Source organism: Anabrus simplex, chromosome 5 (assembly GCF_040414725.1).
Source record: "Anabrus simplex isolate iqAnaSimp1 chromosome 5, ASM4041472v1, whole genome shotgun sequence".
NCBI classification, from domain to species: Eukaryota; Metazoa; Arthropoda; class Insecta; order Orthoptera; family Tettigoniidae; genus Anabrus; species Anabrus simplex.
Window position 1 is genome coordinate 358,527,678 of NC_090269.1, and position 25,950 is coordinate 358,553,627.

Here is a 25,950-nt window from a genome sequence, read left to right on the forward strand (position 1 = left end):
TTATTATCATCATCATCATAATCATCTCTCTCTCCATACGCTCATCATCTTAGGTAATTCCTTTTTTAACACAACCATTGCAACTTTTAAATCTCATTTTTTGGTTCAGTATTGGCATCAACTCAACTAAGGTAAGGTTGAATGGAGAACCCCACCTTCCAGCTTAAAATCTAATTACACTATTTAAAAAAGTACATGTTTCATTCCTAATGTGGAACATCTTCAGCTAAAAAGAGATACAAAAATTGGCATAAACAAAATAAAAACACTTACAATGATGATGGTGATGATGATGATGTTAATAATAATAATAATAATAATAATAATAATAATAATAATAATAATAATAATAATAATAATAATAAGATAAAATGTTCCTTCATGTTGGGTTAAAACTTCAACAAGCCAATGTTGGAGTTTAAGGGGTTCTGAGCGTGGGTTGGCGACCACGGGGCCCTTAGTGAGTCCTGGCATTGCTTCCACTTACTTATACCAGGTTCCTTACTTTCATCTATCCTGTCCGACCTCTCTTGGTCAACTCTTGTTCTTTTCCAACCGTGACGGTATTAGAGCATTCGAGGCCTCGGGAGTCTTTCATTTTCCCGCCCTTTGTGGCCCTTGCCTTTCTTCATCCGTTACTTCATTTTTCGAAGTGACGGATCCCTTCTTTTCTTCTACTTCTTTTTCTTCTTCTCTCACTCTCTCTCTACCCCCTGTGGGTGGGGGACGCAGACGAAGAATACACCCGCGGTATCCCCTGCCTGTCGTAAGGGGCGACCAAGGGATGATCGAATGAGAACCATGAGACTACTTGTAATTAGCAGCACCACGCGGGGAACACCAGGGGTCGCTTTTACCTGCGCGTAGTACCACTATATTAGGTACAAAATAGGTTTGTGATTAGTAGCGAACTAATGCGCTGTCAGCTTTTGCAGTACCTGTGATTAGTACCACTGTATGAGCGACACCATGGTTCTGGCTTGCCTATTATTAGTACCCACTATATGAGGAACACCACGGGATAGTATGAGTCCCTGTGGTTAATACGCTTATGTGATGAACACCATAGGTTTGCGTTGCCTGTAAATGGTGGCACAATGTGTGAAACGCCATAGGTCTGTGTTACGTGTGCGAATTTCATTCCCTGTGAGTAGTACCATAATGTGTGGAATACCTCGAGTCTACGCTACTTTTGATTAGTACCACAACATGACAAATACCGTGGTTCTACTTCCCTAGCGATAAGTACCATTATGAGGGGCCGATGACTTGGATTTTGTACCCCCTTTAGACTACAAGTATCATCGATTCCGTATTGTGTTATAGAAGCAGTCCCTTGGTCAGTAATACTATTGTTTTACGTCAGTTTCTGTGAATGTGAGGCATTGCGGGTCAGATCCACTGATTGCTTTAAATTCATATCCATCCATTCATTCGTCATCCTCATGTTTTGAATTCTTCACCAAACCATGCAAAACGTTTTTACTTCCCTTTATATCCTCCTGTAAAGTTTCTGTGAAACTTTCCCAGCTCTATAATACCAATATAAATGGTCCGTTATTGGACAATATCTATCTCCCCAGCAATATCTAGTTATTTTTTGTGAGTTCTTTTTTCTAAACCACGTATTGCCAACAATTAATCCATCCCTTCTACAAAATTCTATTACCAAATCTCCTTCTTCATCTTGGTTTCCAGAACTATAGCGGCCAATTATCTCTTCTCTTTTCCCTGTCTGTTCCAACATGTGCTTTCATGTCCCCCATTATTATAACCTCTTTGTCTTCAATACAACTTTCCAGTTCTTTTAGAAACTCTTCTAAAAATTAATCGCATTCCCCAATTGGGGTGCATAAACCTGTATAAAATCCTTGATTCCACCTTCAAGTCCAAGTCTAACTTTAATTATCCTTTCACTGATCTGGCCAATTTTGTCCACATATTGCGCTAGGTCTTCTTCCAGTATAACACCAATACCATTTGCTGCCATCATTCCTCGACTCCAATATAATCTTATACCCTTTCTTCAATTCTTTTTGACTTTTTCCCTTCCAGTTTGTCTCACTCCTTCCCATCATTGCTGTGTCTTTCTTCTCCATGTAGTCTATCAGTTTTTCTAACTTGCCATTCAAAGTCATGACATTGATAATGCCAATTCTTGTGATGTCTGGTAGCCCACTTCTCACAATTCCCCAGAGCACCAGGAACTGCATGTCACTTCAGGGTGATGCCCCAGCATTATCCAAGGCCTCGATTCACTCGCACTCATTTTATAGGCTGTTTGTACGATGGGTTTGCCACTCCCAAAGGCATTTTATTATCTTCTGCCAGGTTCAAATTAGGCCGCTCCTAACATGGAGTCGGACGCCTTTTGTTGCCGCTCCTCTGGGGTACAGACACTACGGGTTCGCCCCTTCCGCCATCTCCACCATACTGAAGTCCATCTTTTTTGCCGTAGATGCCGTTAAGGTCTTCACCTATAACCCAGGGCAAGGGCCCTCGATATTTATGACCCCTGTAGAGAGGGTGTCCCAGTATTTTAAAGCCCCGAGGAATTGGGCTACCTGTTGGTCCGCGGGTTGTATTAGGTATTTCAACCAGCCCTACATACTGTAGAGACCCCCTATCCGCCACCTGGGGACGCGTTCTGTAGGGGGGAGTCAGGTTCCCCTGGTTACTTATTGGAAGTTAACTCCACCCACAAAGGCTGAGGTTATTTGCAGAGAATATTAGGAATTATGATATATTATTACTAGGGGCCGGGTTCTTATGTAATTACATATTCCATTCCTTTACTTGTAGACCAATGAAAATTGATTTAGTTTAATTTTCCGTATTGATAGTTAACATGTAATATAGATAAGAAAAGGTTCCACCTTATCAATACCAATTTTATTTATATAAGATTAACTTACAGGACCGGTTTCGACTTTTTTAACAGTCATCATCAGCTGTACATTGGTACCTTTACATAAATCAAATATTGGTTGAATTGCCTTTCCAAATGGAGAAGTTGTGGGGAAGCACTATGTCCAAGCATTCAAATTGGGCATGTTTAAGAGTAAAAGTTGGTTATATTGTACAATTTAGATAGTTGAAAGCGAGTTTGTTTTTTAGGCCTAAAATTTGTGTGAATTAGCTAATTTTTAAAAAGTACAGGTATATTAAACACTCTAAAATGCAGAACACATATTAAAATCACATATACAGTGCGTGTTAAAATCCTTTATAATAGCTCAGATCACTTCATTGGAATGGATTTATACATCTTGCGTATGTCTATATTCTTGTTTGAGTCCAATGTAGATGAAGAATGTCAGTGGTTGCGTTCATGGGCAGTGCTCTCGTGGGGGTTCTACTATATATTAAGATATATCCACTTGTATCTGTCTGTTAGGTCATCAGCCCAGAGGCTGGTTGGATCCTCAAATAGCACCACCAAAGGTTATGCGGTTATAAGGAAACCGCAAAAACCAATGGCAGCACCAAAATGAGGCGTACTAGGCAAGACGAGGAGTGAGGTAATTTGCCATTGCTTTCCTCACTGGGTCAGCAAGTGCTATTGCAGCACGACTGACCCTATGAGCAACACCTTTCATAGCACTCAGATGCACTAGTCGTGCTCTGAATGTCATTACTCAGCACCACCCATACCCCAGCAGCTTCCATATTGTCACAGCCATGGATGAGACTGGGACTTCGGTGGAAGCTACATTTTACTTTGGCCTGTGCCAAGAGATGGATACAAAAGTACTGTATCCATCAAGAAATGGCAGCAGGCAAAATCTACTTGTATATTTGATAGGTTTATCATATTGTTAATAGCAATTCCAGTATATGAATGGAGATGTGCAGCTGTGATTGATACATTGACTTTAAGTATTGAATGTAGTCTCCGTTGTGCGTGAATATTTCAGATGCAGGTTGGTGGCTCTTTTCTCGTCTATAATATTTTGCTGGTGTGTGTCTGTAAGAGACAAAAGTAGTGTGAGAAAGTTATAATCTAAAAAAATGCCTGCTTGTGTGTGTGTTAACATGATGAGTACTTACTATTGCTGTCGGGGTTGGGATGCGTTGAGTTTGGCTGCCTGGCGTGTACTGTATCGCGCTCTCTTTGGGCTTGTGTCCGCTGCTGTAAGGGGGATGGAGGGGTGGGTGAGGAGAGTTACTGTCGTAGGGGTATGGGTGGAGCTGGGCGTGTCGGTCATCTGCGCTGTAGCGCGTGCTGAACTCTGTTTGTTGATTATTTTGAAGTAGTGGTTTTTTAAAGTGGGGATAATTTTATTAAATATGGTGTTGGTTTTTTCTGTAATTTCATTTATGTTGTAATTAGGATTGATGTATTGATCTAGTAGTATGCACAATTCTTCTGTTATATTGAGCAAGGGGCCTTTAGGGTTTATATTTAATATTTTAATATCATTTGCAATGTTTGTGAAGCTGTGTTTGTATTCATCAATGTGCTGGCCTATTGCGGAAAAATGATTATGTTTTACGGCATTTATGTGTTCATTATATCGGATTGCGAAGTTCCTACCGGTACGTCCTATATAGCTAGTCTCACAGTTGTTTCATCTGATTCGGTATACTCCTGATTGATGGTACTTATTGTTACTGTTGATTGTCTTGGTGTTTTGTAAGATGTTAGTGCTATTATGCTTGGTCTTGAAGGCTATTTTTAAGTTGTTGTTTTTTTTTTTTTTTTTTTTTTTTTTTTAAATATTGGTTAATGGATATATGTGTGCATTGTTGAAGGTAAATAATACATAGTCCTTTTTAGGTCTATCTATTTTGGTCAATCTAGTTTTTAGTTGAGATTTGATTTTTTGGATGATCGTATTGATCATTTCTTTCTTGTAACCATTATTTTTAGCTATTTCGTGGATTAATTGTATCTCTTCTTTTAAGTCAGTTTCTGATAATGGTATATTGAAAGCCCTGTAGATCATGCTATAATAAGCTGCTTTTTTGTGAGTATTGGGATGGATGGAGTCTATTTTGATGGTATTCGATGTGTGTGTGGGTTTTCGGTATATTTTGAAAGACAAGTGGTTTTCGTGCCTGGTTATTGTTAAATCAAGACAATTTAAAGTATGATTGTTTTCAGTTTCTATTGTGAATTTTATGCAGGGGTCTATTGTGTTAAGTCTTTCCAGTATGGTATTTTCGTTAGTGAACCTAATATCAATAATGACAAAGATGTCGTCGACAAATCTACACCTAAAGAATATATTGTCTATTTTGTTAATGGATGTGTGTTCTAAATAATCTATGTAAATGTCAGCAAGTATGCCGGAAGCAAGAGACCCCATTGGTAGGCCTTGTTGTTGCTAGATTGTGTCGTAAAATCTGAAATAATTGTTATTAGTGGCAAATTCAAGTAAATTTATAAATTCTTCGATCTCTAGATTGTTCAAATTGCTGTGGTTTTCTAGATTAGATTGAATTATTTCTATAGTTTTCTTGGTGGAAATGTTGGGATACATATTAGTTATGTCAAATGAAGCGATGGTATGGTATTGCTCTATTTTCACTTCTTTGGTTTTATTGCAAAAATCTATTGAATTTCGTATAGTTTTGTTTGAAAATAGAGCAATTCCATACCATCGCTTCATTTGTCATAACTAATATGTATCACAACATTCCCACCAAGAAAACTAGAGAAATAATTCAATCTAATCTAAAAATCCATAGCAATTTGAGCAATTTAGAGATCAAAGAATTTATAAAATTACTTGAATTCGCCACTAATAACAATTATTTCAGATTTTACGACACAATCTACGAACAACAAGGCCTACCAATGGGGTCTCCTGCTTCCGGCATACTCACTGACATTTACATAGACTATTTAGAACACACATCCATTAGCAAAATAGACAATATATTCTTTTGGTGTAGATTTGTCGACGACATCTTCGTCATCATTGATAATAGGTTCACTAACGAAAATACCATACTGGAAAGACTTAACACAATAGACCCCTGCATAAAATTCACAAAAGAAACTGAAAACAATCATACTTTAAATTGTCTTGATTTAACAATAACCAGGCACGAAAACCACTTGTCTTTCAAAATATACCGAAAACCCACACACACATCGAATACCATCAAAATAGACTCCATCCATCCCAATACTCACAAAAAAGCAGATTATTATAGCATGATCTACAGGGCTTTCAATATACCATTATCAGAAACTGACTTAAAAGAAGAGATACAGCTAAAAATAATGGTTACAAGAAAGAAATGATCAATACTGTTACCGAGTTTTTGTGGTAGTTAAGCATGAAAGAAGGTGCTGGGTGGTGAATAGGTCTCAAGCTACTAAAGAGAAATTAAATTTTAAAATTTAACAAGGTTATATTTTCTTTTCAAAATTAGGTAACAACAAATAGAACAGGTACTTAGTAGCCGAAATACAACTTGAAATGTACAATTACAGGGATTAAAGAATTTGGGCTTCGAGCCCTGAAAACACAATTCTTGAGCAACTAGCTCAACTTTACGATATACCAATTTTAACAAAAGGGGCAGAAGACCCCACTCAAACCCTGGAGCCTTTGCTCCAAATTACACAGCAAAGCCTCCTCGAGGCATACAACTCTCAGTTTTAGAAAAGAGCCACTCGCTCTTAAAGTTAAGCCTCTCCCAGGCCACACCAAACTCAACTTTCAAGTTGTCCTCAAAGGACATATACACAGGGGTAAAATACCCAACCTACTGAGGTCTATTAGGTGAGAAAAGATTAATACATGACCTCTAAAATACAACTTGAGAGGAGGCGAACTTGCACTCCTAATACACTTTGCTTTTAAAACCTAATCTGGCTCTGGGCCACTAACGCAAGGGCTAATCCCATACTACAGAGGTGACTTAGAGAAGAACACTTTACATTACATAAACGAAGAAAAGTTTGAGAAAATAAGTTCACCTCAAAACAAATGTGAGTGGGAGCTCGAGAGGGTTAGCACTCTCTATCCCAATATGTAACTTTACAAGAAAAAGAAGAAAAGAGTAGTTACATTTTAGGAAAAGGTTACATGATGGAAAACGCTTCGAACCTGCCGCGAGAGTTAAACTGCCGACTTAGCAAGAAAAGAAGATATTAATAGGCCATTACCTGGTAGTAGATCGCTGCCGAGGAAAGAGGCGCTTCCCGCCTCCTGCTATGTACTTAATACACTGAAAGATGGAACAGAAGTGGCCCGGAGACCCCAAAATCAGCAGTTTATATCCTCTCGCGGAAGATTCTAGGCGTTAGGGGAAATAAAACACCCTCCCACAAAATCTTTATTGGTTCGGGAAAAGAAACCCCTACATAGAGGAAAAAGAAACACATTATTGGTGGAAAATTAATTAAAGAAATTCGGGATTGGCTAGATCCAAACTAAGGGGAAAAAGAGGGGTATACAGCCAACTTAAACAATAACAGAAAGAAATTTAACAAGAAACAAACTTTTGAAATAAAAATTTCTCCAACAAAATAGTTCTTTGATTTCGCACTAGGTTGCACTATTGTAATTCTTCAGTAGTGTCCTCTAGAAGAGAAAGTTCCCACTTCTTACTTCAAGCGAAACAAAAACACATCAAAAGTGACACAGTTCAAAAACTCAAAATTTTCCACGTGGTGACATCTTCTGAGAAAGTAGAGAATTAATAGAATAGATAAAGTTCAACCTTCCTCCAGAAGAGGTGTTTCAACTGGCGCAACTTTTAAATAAACAGAGTAGAGGTGTACCGCCCGGTACAAATACGATCATCCAAAAAATCAAATCTCAACTAAAAACTAGATTGACCAAAATAGATAAACCTAAAAAGGACTATGTATTATTTACCTTCAATAATGCACACATATATCCATTAACCAATATTTTAAAAAAATATAACTTAAAAATAGCCTTCAAGACCACGCATAATAGCATTAACATCTTACAAAACACCAAGACAATCAACAGTAACAATAAGTACCATCAATCAGGAGTATACCGAATCAGTTGCAACAACTGTGAGACTAGCTATATAGGACGTACCGGTAGGAACTTCGCAATCCGATATAATGAACACATAAATGCCGTAAAACATAATCATTTTTCTGCAATAGGCCAGCACATTGATGAATACAAACACAGCTTCACAAACATTCCAAATGATATTAAAATATTAAATATAAACCCTAAAGGCCCCTTGCTCAATATAACAGAAGAATTGTACATACTACTAGATCAATAGGCAATCCTAATTACAACATAAATGAAATTACAGAAAAAACCAACACCATATATAATAAAATTATCCCCGCTTTAAAAAACCACTACTTCAAAATAATCAACAAAAAGAGTTCAGCACGCGCTACAGCGCAGATGACCGACACGCCCAGCTCCACCCGTACCCCTACGACAGTAACTCTCCTCACCCACCCCTCATCCCCCTTACAGCAGCGGACACAAGCCCAAAGAGAGCGCGATACAGTACACGCCAGGCAGCCAAACTCAATGCATCCCAACCACGACAGCAATAGTAAGGACTCATCACGTTAACACACACACAAGCAGGCATTTTTCAGATTATAACTTTCTCACACTACTTTTGTCTCTTACAGACACACATCAGCAAAATATTATAGACGAGAAAAGAGCCACCAACCTGCATCTGAAATATTCACGCACAACGGAGAATACATTCAATACTTAGTCAATGTATCAGTCACAGCTGCACATATCTATCTCCATTCATATACTGGAATTGCTATTAACAATATGATAAACCTATCAAATATACAAGTGGATATACAGTATCTTAATATATAGTAGAACCCCCACGAGAGCACTGCCCATGAACGCAAGCACTGACATTCTTCATCTACATTGGACTCAAACAAGAATATAGACATATGCAAGACATATAAATCCATTCCAATGAAGTGATCTGAGCTATTATAAAGGATTTTAACACGCACTGTATATTTTAATATGTGATTTTAACATGTGTTATGCATTTTAGTGTGTTTAATATACCTGTACTTTTAAAAATTAGCTAATTTACACAAATTTTAGGCCTAAAAAACAACTCACTTTCAGCTATCTAGATTGTACCATATAACCAACTTTTACTCTTAAACATGCCCAATTTGAATGCTTGGACATAGTGCTTCCCCACAACTTCTCCATTTGGAAAGGCAATTCAACCAATATTTGACTTATGTAAAGGTACCAATGTACAGCTGATGACTGTTCAAAAAGTCGAAACCGGTCCTGTAAGTTAATCTTATATAAATAAAATTGGTATTGATAAGGTGGAACCTTTTCTTATCTATATTACAGGCCAATGAAAATGTCAACAAATTGAGATTTTGAATGGTTATATTTGGGTTTCTTCTTCTTCTCGAATGGGTCACCTAGGACCACGCGGAATGAACATTTTTCAGCTTTCTTTTTTGCCCAGTAGTTCTTCACCTTCGTTGATTGTGCACGTCTCCGGTCCTCCGACCATGCCGATCGTGTGTGTTTCCTTTCTTGTTCCTCAAATCCCTGTGTTTGCATGATGTTTTGTATTTCTTTTCAGTGTTTTAGATTTGGCGATCCTAATTCAATGAGGCCTTTCTCTAATAATTTGTACCTCTTTGGTCTAGTGGCCTTGTTTTTTAGAAATTTGTAAATTTTATGTGAAAATCTGTTATGGTTCATTCATTCCAAATGCCCTGCAAATATGATTTGTCACATTCGAATTGCATCTCTAATTTTGGAAATATGCTTGTATATTTATTTCACTATTAGGTTTAGGGTAATGAGTTTCCTTTATGAGTCTTGGTCCTAAGATTTTTCTCATGATTTTTTTGTTCTTTAATTTCTAATTGTTCCTTTAATCCCTTTTGTTGTCGGTTGAGAGTTTCTACAGCATAGAGTGCTTCTGGTTTAACTACTGTATTGTAATGTCAGATCTTATTGTTCCATGAAATACCTTGTTTATTATAAACGATTCTTGTTAGTTGGAAAGCAATTTCCATCTTTTGAATTCTTGAAGTTATGCGTTTCCTTTCATCACAATTTTCTGTAATCCATTCACCTGGGTATTTGAATTCATTCACCCTTGAGATTTTGTTAGTGCCAATGATTAGTTCTTGTGGTGCATTTTTTATGTCAGTCATATATTTAGTTTTTTCGTATATCTGAAGTCAGATTTTTGCTGCTTGTTCTTGTAGAATATCAAGTTGCTTTTGTGCATCTGGTATGTTTTTGGCAGTAAGTGCCATATCAGCAGCAAAGACTCCACAGTCAATTTTTATACTTTTATTAGGTCCTAAATGGTGAAATGGTGCACCTGCTTTCCTCCATTCTCTGACAACCTTTCCAAGAGCACAATTTTGAAAAGTAATGGAGATACCCCATCCCCTTGTCACAGTCTTATGTTTGTTTGAAATTCCTGACTATATTCATCCATAAACTTTACTTTAGCTGTAGTTTTGGTAAGCATTTCCTTGATAATATGTCTTGTTATTTGATATAGTCTAAATTCTGATAAAACATTAAAGGGTGATTCTCGATCTATACTATCATATGCTTTTTTGAAATCAACGAATGTGATCACATAGTTTTTGTTTGCTATGGTACGGAAGTATGTTATTGTATTCTTCAAATTAAGAATTTGCTCACTGCACGGCCTTCCTTTTCTATATCCAGCTTGGTATAAGTTTCATGATAAAGTTTTCTCTTGCATTTTTTCATAGTTCTGCCACTATTTGGTCTTGCCCTGAAGCCTTGTTGTTTCTCAGTGATTTAATTACTTCCTTAATTTCCTGGACACACGGTGGTGTTTAATCTGGGTTACTTTGCATAAAGTTGAACATAAACTTGGAGTGTTTCACAGTTAAGTAAAGTATGTTGCCAGGATTTCACAACTAGCACTGTTAGTGTAGGCAATTTCTCCATGTTCATGGCAAAATGGAGTGATGGTGGCAAATATTTGGTTAACTTCTGTTCAAAAGTTCTGTAATAGTTTTGTGAATTGTGTTTCTTAAAGCCTTCTTCTGTATTTTGCAGTTTTATATCTTCACTTTGTTTTTGAATTTTTCTTATAGATTTTGTTACTGTCCTTCTAACATTTTTAATATTTTGAAATGTAATTGGATGTTTGTTGCATGACCAATTACTTCAAGCTTGTTGTCTTAGTTGTATGAGCTTGTCACATTCGTGTATCCACCAAGCATGTTTTCTGGCCCTCAGTGGTGGTATGTTTTCTGTGGTTTGTAGTAGTCCTGCTTGGAGTTGTGACCAATGTTGGGTTTCATTTTTACATATTTTTACATATTCTTGGTAATATTATGTATTTTACGTATTATGTGAAGAATGTAACATTTTTGTACATATAAACAATACTAACTGTATTTAGTAACATTTATTTCAATTTCAAGGCATGAGGGCAATAGGAAATTAGGTACAATAATAAATTATGTAAAATTTCCCATGATTTACAGTGCAGCCCACCTGGTAGCTATGATCCTTAACCCATTTTAGGCCAAGGTTACAAATAATTACAAAATACATGTTTTTTGTTACTATCCGTTCATTTAAGAGTAATTTATTGCAAATAACAAGGAATTTTAAAAATAATTGAGACAGTTCAGTATTTACAGCTTGGGTTGTTTTTGACCCCAGCATTCAGTTTGACATTTACCGACATAACTACACATTAAATGTCACTTCCAAAGCACTGCAACATACCTTTATCGATAATTTGTCTCCATGCCGACAGGATAATAAAAGTGATATGTTAAAATTAACTGGAATTAATATCAAAACTCTGTCTTCCAGTAACCTCAAAACAGGTCTTATACAGCACTCTCCAAAGCCTACATGCTTGGGACCATTTCTTGAAAATAATTATATCCATTCCGGAATGTCTCTTTTGTATTACTGAGTGATCATTAATGTGGAAAGATGGCATTATACGAGAGAAATAAAATCCAAGAACTATGGGTTGTGTATGACCCATTGTCCTGAAATGGGTTAAGGTGCCAAGGCTATAATGGTCTGACACTGTTGTCAGCCGATTCAAGTCCCATTGGTCGAAAGAAGTTTCACCATCAGAATGTTGGCGGGCAAGGTAGGAAAGGTGGTGGGGTAATCACTAGATAGCATGTCAGAAGCCTGGATTTAATTCCAAACCTCCCACATGGTTCATATGAAGTGAGGGCATATGACGCTGTTGATGGTGATTCGTCTGTCAAATGAAGATGTTAAACCCTGAACAGGCCCCTTGGTACTATTCGACAGGAGTAGGCTGTGTGCCCACAACGGGTTTCACTCTCTCCCTTCCTGCTATCATATATCACATCATTCATTTCATTAATTCCTCTGATGAGGTTGATACCAGAAAGGGCATTGTCGCTACGATGATTCATGTTGCTTCATATCCAACCCCGTAGTAAAATGGGACAAGGATTGAATATACTCGCTGTGATTTACATGTAAGGCATTCTTTTAAAATTTTTGAAGTATTTTGATTATGACTTCAATTTGATTATTTACTGTAATAAGTAACTAGTAAAATTAGAGAACAGTGGATTATATTAATTATCTAAAGCAACAGCAATAACTTGATTGTAAAAGTGAGGTGTTTAAAACAATTTTTACTGTCTCATATCTTAACTGAAAGTCATAATAAAAGGAATACACCTGACGTTTTTGTTCAATGCATTAATACTAACACATATTTTTATGAATGTAACATATTTCTATACATATGTAATTACATATTTCACTGATATTTACTAAATTTTTATGTACATTTTTTCTACTTTGATATTACATAAAAATCCAGGCTCTAATTGCCGTCGGCCACTACTCGTTTCCAAGAATACATTTTTCTCTTTAAAATCTGTTGGCTCTGTGGCGATCACCAATAAGTTAAAAGAAAGTATAAAATGGTTCAAACTTTCAATACTATTAAAATAAGAAATGTAAGTTTACATTTCTATTTAATTAAAATTGGTACCAGTTTCGACCAGTATTTTTTATCATCATCAGCCGATCACAAATAGGTGTAAAAAAAATGCACAGATAAATAAATTGCAAAGTATAAAGAATTCTGTAGGTTGCTGATAGTGAAGCACTAAAATCTTTAGAGAGTAATGTGTGTGAAAGATGCACCGGTAAAAATATGAAGTTTAGATGATACTGACAGATGCAGTTTATGAAGCACTTTAAAACGAGTATTTATCAGCTGCAGTTTATAAGGCACTGCATAATTTTAAGGGTACTGCATTCAATCATGAATCTTATCTCTTAATCTCTGTGGAGATGTCGCTGATGATTGATCAAGCCAATCTTTGCATGAAACATGCGGCCACACAGGTCACATCTAAAGGTGGGTGGAGGACATGGTTGGATCTGACGTAGTTTCCGCTTTTCATGTGTTTTAATTTATTGTCTGCGATGTGCCTGCTCAAACAGTGAAACACCTTTTGCAGTAGCCTAACGCCAAAGAATACGATTTTGTGCAGTTGTTGCCCAGGTGTTAGCATTTATGTTAGTGCTATCATAGTCTTCTTAAGCTGGTCTTTATAACATTTTCAAGGAGCACCTTGAGGCCTTTTGCCATGACCATTCTCACTGTAGAGAAGTTTTTTAGGCAGTCTGCTATCATTCATACACTGGATGTGACCAACCCATCTCTAAGCCGATGAGTGATGATGAAGGCTTCTATGCTGTTCATATGCATATTGTCAAGAACTGCCACATTGTTTATTTAGTCATCCCATTTGATGTACATAATGGATCTAAGTTTCTGCTGATGGAAGTGTTCCAGTTTCTTTATGTCACCATGGTAAAGTGTCCAGGTTTCACATCCATATAGCAGTGTTATTTACAGAACCAAGAAGAGAAAAAAGGATACAGGGAATCGTGAGTCGCCCCATTACTGAAGACTTGAAATGATAAAAAATTTAGTAGTAGCACAAGAATATGACACTAGAGATTAGAACCTCCATTTTCTCTCCCAAATAGGCCCTGAACAGAAACCTCAAGGAATCTTGAAAAACTGGACGAGTTGGCCGTGCAGTTAGGGGCGCGCAGCTGTGAGCTTGCATCCGGGAGATAGTGAGTTAGAATCCCACTGTTAGCAGCCCTGAGGATGGTTTTCCGTGTTTTCCCATTTTCACCAGTGAAATGCTGGGGCTGTACCTTAATTCAGGCCACGGCCGCTTCCTTCCCACTTCTAGCCTTTTCCTGTCCCATCGCTGCCATAAGACCTGTGTTGGTGCAACCTAAAGCCAATTGTAAAAAAAGAATAAGAATAAGAATAATAATCTCGAAACAGGGATGAGAAAGGATTAAAATCATAATATCCTCGAGATTGGACTCTTGCTGCCATCTGGTGGCCGAAATGTGACATACATAGAGATTAATTCATTCATTCATTATTTATTTACCATAAACCTTTACAGCATCTATGGAAGGTCAGGGGAAAAGGACAAGCCTCCTACACGTAGTGCCCCCTGACCTTTGAAATAATTACCTAAATCCTAAAGTAAAACAGTCATATACACTATTTACAGGTAAAGTAACAAAGTATAGCCTAATATATACATATTTCTCATTTATACAACTTTTCACTCCCTCATTCATTCTTCCACATATTCACATGCATTTTCTCACCGTATGTGCTTCCTAACATAACATTTAACTATATTTACATTTCTGCATTTAATGTTGGTGGGTAGATCGTTCCAAAGCCGTGCTGAACGACCAAAGAAACCTAGTTGGATTACCTAAAGTGGACATTAACAGTATGCCCTATTAATTCAAGACCAGAAGGCTCAGAACGTATACTGAGACAGAGGACTGGCTCATGTTTTAATTACTTCACTTTTGTGTTTGACTTCTTTCCTACGTTAGGTATTACTCATTTCAACTCAACCTCCCTGTTATTATGAACTACAATAATCCTGCTTCTTGTCAGTCCTAGTAGAATACAGATGCATTGTTAGAGTGGAGGAAATTAACAGGAATGCATTGTAAATATTAGAATATTGTAACGATGGAGCTGCCAGTGTTAGTAGAAATAACAGTATTGTAGTTTCTAGAATGAATAGAAATATTGTAGAGGCTATCATAACATGTCTATTAGCAGAAATTGCATGGTTTCTGTATGGAATTATGCTGTTATCATCAAAGAACCATACAAAGTAAAAAACTGATTTTATTAAAAATGGAGTTACACTGTTACTAAAATTACTGATTCAATTAGTGTGCTAGAATATTTACCAAATATCTGTGGACTTTGAGACTTGTGGGTTTCGTCCATCAGTATCAAAACTTTGAAATGATTTTTCATTTCACTTCCAGGAAAAACACTGAGATAGAATCTTCCTCATGGTCATGGCAAATTCCTTCTCAATTCTAGCCCTGATTCCTCCCCCACTCCCTTAACCCCCCCCCCTCCCCCCAGCTCTCTCGCTCTGATGTGTTATCAGATAAGAGATCTTATTATAGAGGAAGTTCACGTGGATGATGACTGAAATTTCCATAGATAAAAATGAAACCACCTCTACCATAATGCCACCAGCTACATAATGTCTTTTATTGAAATATCTTTAAATTGCCCTTCACAAATATTTTTATTAGCCTAGTAGTATGTTGAATACATGTAATTTGTTCAGTCTGTTGTTATTTTAGTTGTTCTATGTGAACATGTTATACATAACGAAGCTCTTCTGTCTTTTGTTTGTAAACCTTAAGATAGTCAGTCTCCATTATTTATATTATTAAATGTGTCGTGATTTCCTTTCTGTAAAGTCTTTTTATCTCTATTTTTGTATTAATATGTAGCACTCATTGCAATAAAATATCGCTCATAATCTGATACATATATACCAAATTGTGCTGTTCTTCTGACATTTGTATGCTTCTTTTCCAGGAATGAACAAGTACATTCATCAGGAGCAACATGTCCAGAACACCAGTATTTAGAACGGTTGTATTAAGACTTTTTTTGTTGACTAGTAGATGAGTTCATAACTACTACTATGAGAGATCAAAAAGAATTGTTATTCATCACCTTAGAACAATATGGTGAAGGAGGTAGAATACTTCATAGTACAATTTAGTTGTGATAAGTGTTTATAAAAATGAAGAATATTTCTTGTAAAATATGTGTTCCCTTGCATCTTTTATTTTATTTCCAAGACAGTTCTTTCTGAGTTTAGAATTGATATCATTGATGACAGCAGGCATCCAAGGAGGAAAAATACTATACAATTATCTGAAACTCTACCAATGTTCTATTTTTTCAGAGAGTTAGAGACTAATCAGAGTTGATCAGTTTTACTTGATCAAATTTCTGAGTTTAAACTTGATGTTGATGACAGCAGGGATCCAAGGAGGAAAAATACTATACAATTCTCTGAAACTCTACCAATTTTGTATTTTTTCAGAGAGTTGGAGACTAATCAGAGTTGATCATTTTTCACTTGATCAAATTACTCTTACTTATAATCCCTATATCTAATTGTTTTATCTTATTGTTCTTTAAAGAAATTATCTTTGTTCCTCTTTGTTGAGATTCTCCTCACATTTTAAGAGATACTATAACTTATAAAATACATTCAGAAGAATATAATTCCTTTACATTTAGGGTTGGCATCATGGAAAAACAAAATTACCGGCAGCCCACTCCCCACAAATTACGTTTGGTACGTGTATCCTCACTTTGGCCTGTAGTTAGTGGATACACAGATTTGAAGTTTATGAAAAAAGTATAAATTTGTTAAATTCATAAAACTAATTGCAATTTAATTCTTTAAATATTGCAGAACGTGACAAAAAATTAGGTTTCAGAAATTAAAGTTACTTTTTAAATGTAGACTTTGACTAGAGGAAATTTCTTTGAAAAGTTTCTTTTTCATTCTCAACATATCTACAAAATGCCATATAAGTAAATTTTAAATTATCTCATGTACACAATTTTACTTTGACTAATAGCCTTAATTAAAAGAGCAGTAATATTTCCACCCCTGCCAGTAAAATACCATCCAGTTGACAACGCTATTTACACTCAAACGATTTGGCTCATCAGTCCAGAAATTACTTACAACTCCAAAAATAGTGCTCAACAAAGGTATTGCAGACTGAGATTGCATGATCTAGTTAAACAGTTGCTTTTACATAGTTGAGGGGAGTTGCCTGATGTGCATATTTGACCCACTTTTCAGCACCTGTAATTGTATAATCTTGAGCAAGAGGAGATCCTCCATCAATTTGAAGTCCAAAATTATGTGCGATTGACTTTACAAATAAAACTTTTTATTGTACATTAAGTGGCAGTAAATTTCCCATGGTTATCTTATTATGGATTAAAAATTAAAATACCAGTCATACAGACAGCGATCAAGATGTGTATACCAGCCACTGGCCTTAATTAAAAGAGCAGTAATATTTCCACCCCTGCCAGTAAAATACCAGCCAGTTGACAATGCTATTTACTTTATGGATGTACCTTTAAATCTTGGTAGAGTATCTTCATATTTTGAAAATTGAACGAAATTGTTTTAAATATTTAGATAGATTTTTAAATTTTAACATGAAAGAACTGGTGGATGAATGAGAGTGTGTTACTATTATTTTGTGGTCTGAAATGTGATTTAGTGAGTAATTGAAGATGGTTATGTCATTGGTGATGAAGTAAGCTATTCTCTGTCTCCTTCCCTCTCCCATCATTTTATATAATGTCCTTATAATTGTGATATCAGCAAAGGAGGAATAGAGTTGTAGAGTTTAGGTTCATAGCATTGAATTTTTATTTATTTGTTAAACTGTGACGATTATTATAATGTAGATATATATTTTAGATGAAGTCCTATTTTGTCTATTTCATCTAATCTTGGTTGAAATGTCTCTTCAGAAGATAAAGGTGACTATTTTTTAATGTAGTCTTCTTAAAACAGAGATTTAACCTTTAATCTTTCATGGAGGATAAGAGAATCATTCTCTTCAATTTGAGTACTTTTTTCCTCAAATAAGTTGTCTAAGATAAACACTTGTGCATTGTACCCAAATGAAATACTGAACTTTTGAAAACAAGAGATAAAGCCCATTTTCATTTCATAATGAAGGTTACCAACTATCACAAAGGAAATCTATGGTGTGATTCAATTCCTGTATGAATCATTGGCAGAGAATTTATAAATTTACAGCATTGTGTAAACCTATAACAATGGCTGTAAATGTTTTTATGAAAATTAACTGCCAAGAAGCAGTGGTTTAAAATATATATATTGTTGGTAGTTTTTCTTTTTTTAAGTTCTGTGGGTAAATGAAAAAAATGTTTTACCCATCTTTGTTTGGACATCAAGAAGGAACCTAACACCATTATTCTCCAGACATTGAAACTTTTTAATAATGACCCTCCAGTGTATGTAAGAGGATCTTCATACTTGCCTGGAATGATGAAGCTGCTGCTAGTAGATTGTGCTTCACTGTACAACAGCTGTGTTTTTTGTTTTGGTTGATATTAAGCAAGAAATCTTACGTGCATCATTATAAGTTTAGTTAAATTCATTGGAAAGTTTCAGTTGTTTGTGGCAATCAACATAAATTCAGATATTAAAATACTCTCTTGTAGAAAGCCCATGCGTCTTTGTGCTCTGAAATTACTAAAAAGATACTGGTTTTATTCAGTTGGGTATATGTATTGCAGTAAAGAAAGAAAATAATGACCTAGCTCTTCTGTTTAACACATCAGAGACGGCCATATTTAAACTGTTATCCTCCAGAAATCGCAGTTTTTTTTTACATTTTTAAACATTTTTTCACGATTAGGTAAAACGATGGTTGTAAAAACTGTTGGAATAATTAGAAAGACCATACTTTCCTCTTCACAAAAATATGTTTTAATTATTATAATCGTACAGCGGTTTATTTTTTTTATACATTTATGAACATGGTATGTTTTACAAGCAAAAAAAAAAAAATTTTCCTGATGTTGCTATGGATACCAGTCATAATAATATTTTAAAATCTTGCAAATATTGAGAACAAATGCTGCAGAACCACTGCGTTTCCCTCCTAATTCTCTTTCCATTATTCTTTTGCTCTTTGTCTGAACATACTTTACAGTACCTAGATGCATACTGCTTCCCTGTAGTGGGCAGAATTCTTACAGCAAAATGCCTCCCAGTCAGTCGTGCAGCAGAATTTGTGACATTACTCATGCTGGGTAGTGGATTGTCAGTGCCTCCCATTTCCACAAACTTATTTGCTAATTCAATCATAAAGCCCTCTAAATGTGCTTTCTTTGGATTTGACTGGGTTTTCTTGTAAATTATGAAGGAATTTATAATAGTGATACAAAAAGTATGGAAAAATACTTGTTTTCCACCATTTCAGTTGCTTACGTTGGAATGGATAATAACTAAGGAACTGATCCCCATTATCCACTCCAGTTTTATTTATATTATAATCTAATACTAGATCGGGCTTTTCTTGGTTTATGTTTCCTCCCTTACATTTTACCTGAACACTTGTCATTTTTGTCCTGTGTTGTGATGAAGGACAATAATCATCCCTTGTGTCTTTCCACTTGAGTGCAAGTAAATGTTGTTTACATCTGAATAACACTTCACCCTTTCTCAATTTAGTTGTTTTGAAAATTGTCGGTAGGTTTTTCCTATTTTTATGAACAGTGCCAACTGCCATTGTTTTTCTGCTCCACAAATGATGAAACAATGGGACACTGGTAAAGAATCTATCCATATAAATTGTGTGACCCTTGCTTGAAATACGTACGCACAACAGATTTATTAGTTCCTGAACAGTGTTATTTGTTCCCCCAGCCGACCCTATATAAATTTCGCAGTTGTAAATGTAACCAGATTCTGCATCACTGACAATGTAAAGCCTGATTCCATATTTGTTTGGCTTATTCTTTATGTAAACACCGAAACCTACCCAGCCTCGGAAGGGACATCTGTCCTCATCAACTGTCAAATTTTCAGTGGGATAGAAATCATCTTTACGTTTTGTAATAAAATGGTCATAAATCGGTCTAATCTTATGCAGGGGATCATGGTTGGGTTTACCTTTTGGAACATAGGTTCGATTGTCATTCAAGTGTAAATATGACAAAATCGCTCAAAATCTATCTCTGGATAGGAGTGACCTCAGGAAAGGAGCGACCTCAGGAAAGGAGCTTGAAGAATCGGCAGTTTTGCCCAATAATCTGTCAACTTTCGTTTCACGACCAAACACATATGAATGATTATTGCAAAGAAGTGATAAATCTCCCTCAATGTAACTGTAGTCCTGGAGCCAAAGATAGATCTTTACTTTATCTGTTCACTGCGATTTCTTTTCTTTTTTATTGCATCGCTTCCATAACGATTTGTTTCTGATTTTATGTTCCTAAAAATATCTACCTTCAGATAATTACTAAAACATTCCCATGCATCATTGTTATTATCCACTGGAATTCTGACTACACTTTTTTCTTGAAATACCGGTAATTGAGGAAGATTATTGGTAGATGACCATCCATCATCAATAGTGGGTCTCTTAACTGCACGCTTCCTCCCTTTGTTTTGATGTTTTTCCCACTGTTCGTAACTTGATGACGGGCTTGCATCAGGTTGCTGCAGGTTGTCATCTGTACACAGGAAACAACCAAAATTATTAGGGACCCAGAATAAAACTATATTACAGAACGCACTTTGTACCTATTTGAAATTAGCTAAATAATAAATGTACTTGCCTGAAGTGTCAGAATCATCATGGTCACTCTGTATGAAATTGTCATCATTGTCCTCCATCTCAGAACCCAAGTCTTCCATAAGAATATCCAGTATGGATTCATCGTCTACATTTTGTACACTTGAATTAGACGTAATAGCCACAAGAAAGACACAAACAAGCCAAGCTCTTGACACACACTCTCTTCCTGTTCGTACGCACATACTTTCCCGCTCGTTTCACAGCTGAGTGAGCGATGACGCAGCCACAGGCTATGTCGGAACGCAGGTGTGTTATCAACACTTTGAAAAAAGAGCTCTTGACTTCAGCTCATAACTAGTGAACTGTATGCTCACTAGAAGCATCAGGCAGCATCCTGGTGAAGTAAGAGCTCGCTGGAACAGCGTCTTCTCTTCCTAGCCACAGTGAAAACGCGCTCGTAGATTCTCCGAGCGCCATCAGTAGCAATGAAATCATGCGCCCGTAGAAACTACAGGCGGCGTCTCCAATGTGTTAAAGAGTGTTTAGGGAATAGCATTTACATTTTTCTTACAATTGAAGAAAACCTTCACTGATCCCCAAAGAGATCCCCTAGAGATTGTGATTCAATTCTGTTATGCGGCATGGAAACGCACCAACCTTTCAGAATTGAAATTCAGAATTTCTCTGTTTCTATAAATGTTCATATGTTGTGAATGATGTGAATTGCATATTTCACATCAGTGATTAACATAACAGGTTTGTTTTTTTTACTCATATCATTATTTAATATCCAGAGTGGAAGACAGTGCTTATAATCTTATATCGTGAAAGACAACTCAAGAGCTGAGGTAAAGTATAACATTATTAACGTCAAGCATCTATCTGATAAATACTTCATTCTCAAATAGTGTAGCATCAAAAGAAATTACTTCCTTTCACACCATTGTACTTCGATTACGTACTGTACCTATTTATTCCTTTATTAATCATGAACAGTCTACATATTACTGACGAATACCGAGACAAGAGACGGAAGGTTTATTTTTATTTCATAATGGAATTTGTGTGAGGCATATGGGGACTTATAACGAAAAGTATGATGACGTAAGTGTACAGTTCTGCACTTGTGCAACGATTGTCAGTGACACTTTCTCACAGTTCAACAAGCTGAAAACCCACCTGCGAGTGGGAATGCAAAATACAATGTTTCTAGGAATGTTGTAAATATTGTCTCGTCATTTGGAAGGTAAAAACGAACTCATGACCTCCTCGTGACAACATTTCTGCAGGTAGAGGACAGTTACGAATATAAAGTAGGGTACAAATTATTTATTATTTCGATCACGCTAATGATCCTATACCTATATCATGTTAAGGTCCTTCCTGCTTTACTTACGGCGAGTGCATAGATCGAACTGAGCTGACACATAGGCCTGCTGATCAACAGCCAAGCGAACAAACATTTTCCGTCACATAAATCTGACATGTAGCTTAGCTGAGTTACATTTTGTTTTACTTTCCTTACCACCTTGATTGCTTGTTTACATAATTCAGACACTTTCTTATAACTAAAACTAAATTTTCAGCGACTTGAGGGTGATGTGTCGTCAGAAACACTAACGACATATATGTAAACAGCCACAGGGCAACACATACGATATAATACCACAAGAAAACATACAAATTCCTTTAAATTCCACATGAGCCATGTAAACACTGTACGTAGAAACACCGGTCAGCTGCGTGGTTTTTTCACCACTTCTTCCACAGTCCACAGCAGATTCTCATCTCGTAGGCTATTGTAAATGTTTAGAACAATTTGTTTAGACTTCTTACTTAATTCTCCCCCACTATTTAAGTGGTGACACAAGCGTCACAGCATCAACCATGTGCTGCTCACAGCTGGCAACCATTATGAAGACTGAGCAAATTATTACAGCCAGTATTGCCAACACTTTTCTTGGACCCATCTTCATGTCGTAAAAATTGTGTAAACAAAACAGCAATGAAATGAACTCAAACAAAGCTTAGTAAGTACACAATGCAATACGATATCGTTTTTTTATTTGCTTTACGTCGCACTGACACGGATAGTTCTTATGGCGACGATGAGGGAGAAAGGGGCTAGGAGTGGGAAGGAAACGGCCGTGTCCTTTGCTTGGTGTGAAAATGGGAAACCACGGAAAACGATCTTCAGGGCTGCCGACAGTGGGGTATGAACCCACGATCTCCCGAATACTGGATACTAATGTATTATTTCACTGAAAGTGACAGACTTTCAGAGTAAGTCTTTGCATATTTAAAAACGTGTACCAATACAGAATTTTAAGTTTTTAAATGTAATACTGATATAAATTATTATAAGGGGTCATTTGTGTTTCTTGTAATTCCTGATATACTGTATGAGAAGACTGCTGGTAATATGACCTGAGTTAAAGGTTCAAGTGTTTCTGTCAGATAGACTAGATTAATGATGATCTAGAACACTATAAAGAGCTTTAGGATGCTTAAGTGAGAGAAGAAATTAACCAAGTCAGAAACAAATAAAAGAACACACGTATTTATTGAACAAATCAATGATAATGATGATAAATAATAAATAATAATTATCAGTAGATATAACTTGTGAAATTGTCCAGATGAATATCAGCTCACCAGTTAACTGAGAGAGACCCATTTGCTTTGGCTATATATATTTGGTTCCTGCCTAATTGCATTAGAACATTCAAGTATCTTATCTTTGCTTTACCAGGTGAGTTGGCCGTGCAGATGGTTTTCCGTGGTTTCCCATTTTCACACCAGGCAAATGCTGGGGCTGTACCTTAATTAAGGACACGACCGCTTCCTTCCCACTCCTAGGCCTTTTCTGTCCCATCGTTGCCATAAGACCTATCTGTGTCAGTGCGACGTAAAGCAACTAGCAAATAAAATATTGTTGCTTTGTTATTGACTCCAATTGAACAAACAAGGATTTTTCCTTCTCCACTTTTAAAGTCAGTGCACTAAGTTCCTATCACTGTTTGGCACTGATAGCTTTTCAATTTATGAAGAAGGCACTCATTGTTGACTTCATAGTTATCGTTGACAGGGGTTGTAACCTTACATTTTGTTCTCTGAAATAAACATCATTATATAAAATTTATCTTGGTAAAATAGTTGCAAAAATGTAATAAAATCATAAAATTACCATCTCTCTTCTGATTCACCTCTTTCTTCAGAACAAATCCTAGAGAATATTTAAAAAAATCCTTTCCATTCTATTTTATCAAGAAATTATTATTATTATTATTATTATTATTATTATTATTATTATTATTATTATTATTATTATTATTATTATTATTATTATTATTATTTACTTCAGATTAAACTGTAATTGTTTACCATTTCTGTAATAGATGTATTTCATCTACTATTTTATATGAGCAAATAATTTCTCAGTTACAGTTGCTTTTAAAATTTGTTTGTAGGCCCAGTTATTTTTTTAAAATTCTTTTTTATTTGTGTTTTGTCTCTCCAAGTAATTTGAAATTGCCATTTAAGTATGTTATCTTCTGAGATAAAATTTCATCTTAAATTTCTGTGAAGCTTGTAGAGTTGTACAGTTAAAAACATAGTAGATTTGATATATGAAAATTGCGAATTGTGTTGTGTGTACAGAACATACAATTAGGACATCATCTTATTTTCTTAATACTTCTTCAGAATACCCCTCAGTCTAGAATTTTTGACAGGCTAAGAGTACTAAAGTCTGGGATTATTTGGTGCAAAATTAAAGCTCTGTACATTCTTGTGTTCATCATATGGAATGATAATGGTCAGTACTCCAAGATTATGTTACAGTATATCCAGGTGCAGACGTAATAATAATGATATTTGTTTCCTGTGCTTTATGTACTTCTTTTACTCGGTAAGAAGGCAGTTGCAATTCATTAATGGTCTATGCACATGTGTTATTCAAACCAGAAAGTTGCATCCTTATGGTTCAGTTCCATGTAAAACTGTGAGTAATACGGGTTGTCACTAGATTTAAGGTCATGAAAAATAAACTTTTCTCATTTGTGGGAAATATCACATATTGGGAATCTTGTCAAGTATAATGGAAGTACATTCCTTCAAGCTTTTGTGTAAAAATAAAAAAATACCAAACAAACATTGTCTCTTTGAGGTTTTAATGCAAATGTTATGAAAGTTCTGCCCCCCCCCCCCCCCCCCCCGTATGTCAAAAATACATTCTATGCCCATTGTGGCAATTACATCTTCTCAAAATTTGTTTCAAAATAATATAATGTAAATGACGTACCTCTTACCTACATAGCAAAATGAAGGCATGTTGTAGTGTTATGATTGTGAATCGTCATGGCATAGAGGATACTTTCTTGTTGATTCGTGTATCTTTGGGGTCAGGTCTTTGTATATTTGATCAGTATTGCAAGTATATAAAGTTTATGGTATCTGTAAATGCTAACTTCCAGATACTGTTTACTTCATTATTTCAAAAATATTGTTCTCCATGTAAATGAAACTAGCTGTGATAGTAATAATTATGAAGTTCTGTGTGAGAATTTATTCAGAACTATCCCTTTTCCAAATATGGTATGTCATATGCTACCTTAAAAGAATGGCACAGATTGTTGAAGGTTATACCTCTGGTTTATTGCTGAAAATCTTTGTGTGCTGTTTTTTTTTATTATAGTGAGTGGCTTTTAAATCAGTATAATTCTTTTAGCACTCCTTTGTATATTGCATTTTATTTAACATTATAATATGTATAGTCATCATAACATGCGTTATGCAAATGTTCACTCCCTAGACATTTTCCAAAGGTGAATGATAGCATCATGGAATACATGTATGCCTAAATAGAATGTAAAAATTATAACTATATAATAAATATTATACAAAAATTATGTAATGTTTTTTTAATATACTGTTTCGTGCAGAGTTTGTTGCTGTCCATGCTATGAATTAATATTCAGCTAATCAGTACTATTATAATATTATAAAACTAATTGTTAGTATTACAGTATATATCAGTTCCAGTTACTTTAATTTTATTACCTGTGGAAAACCTCAGTTTATACTAAGCTACAAGTAAATACATCAGTTTTTATAGAAATATAATAAAATTGCAAACTACACAAAAGAATGAACAATATTAGTAAAATACGAGAGAGCCTAGACAAACTAAGGGATCCAAAGTTCTATGGAGGTTGTGAGAGCATTGTTCAAGTAGGCAGGTCAG

The 25,950-nt window shown here is 35.7% G+C and overlaps 1 protein-coding gene across 3 annotated transcripts in view; it reads left to right on the forward strand.

The window, feature by feature from the left end:
* Positions 1–25,615, forward strand: part of LOC136874115 (tax1-binding protein 1 homolog) — a 228,603-nt gene extending 202,988 nt beyond the window's left edge. For all 3 annotated transcript variants that reach the window (XM_068227663.1, XM_067147670.2, XM_067147671.2), the window contains one exon: positions 15,919–25,615. Coding sequence is in view for 2 of the 3 variants with exons in the window: in XM_067147670.2 (XP_067003771.2) it covers positions 15,919–15,985 (67 nt within the window). In the remaining variant the exon portion in view is untranslated. The remainder of the gene's footprint in view (positions 1–15,918) is intronic.
* Positions 25,616–25,950: the final 335 nt, after the last annotated feature.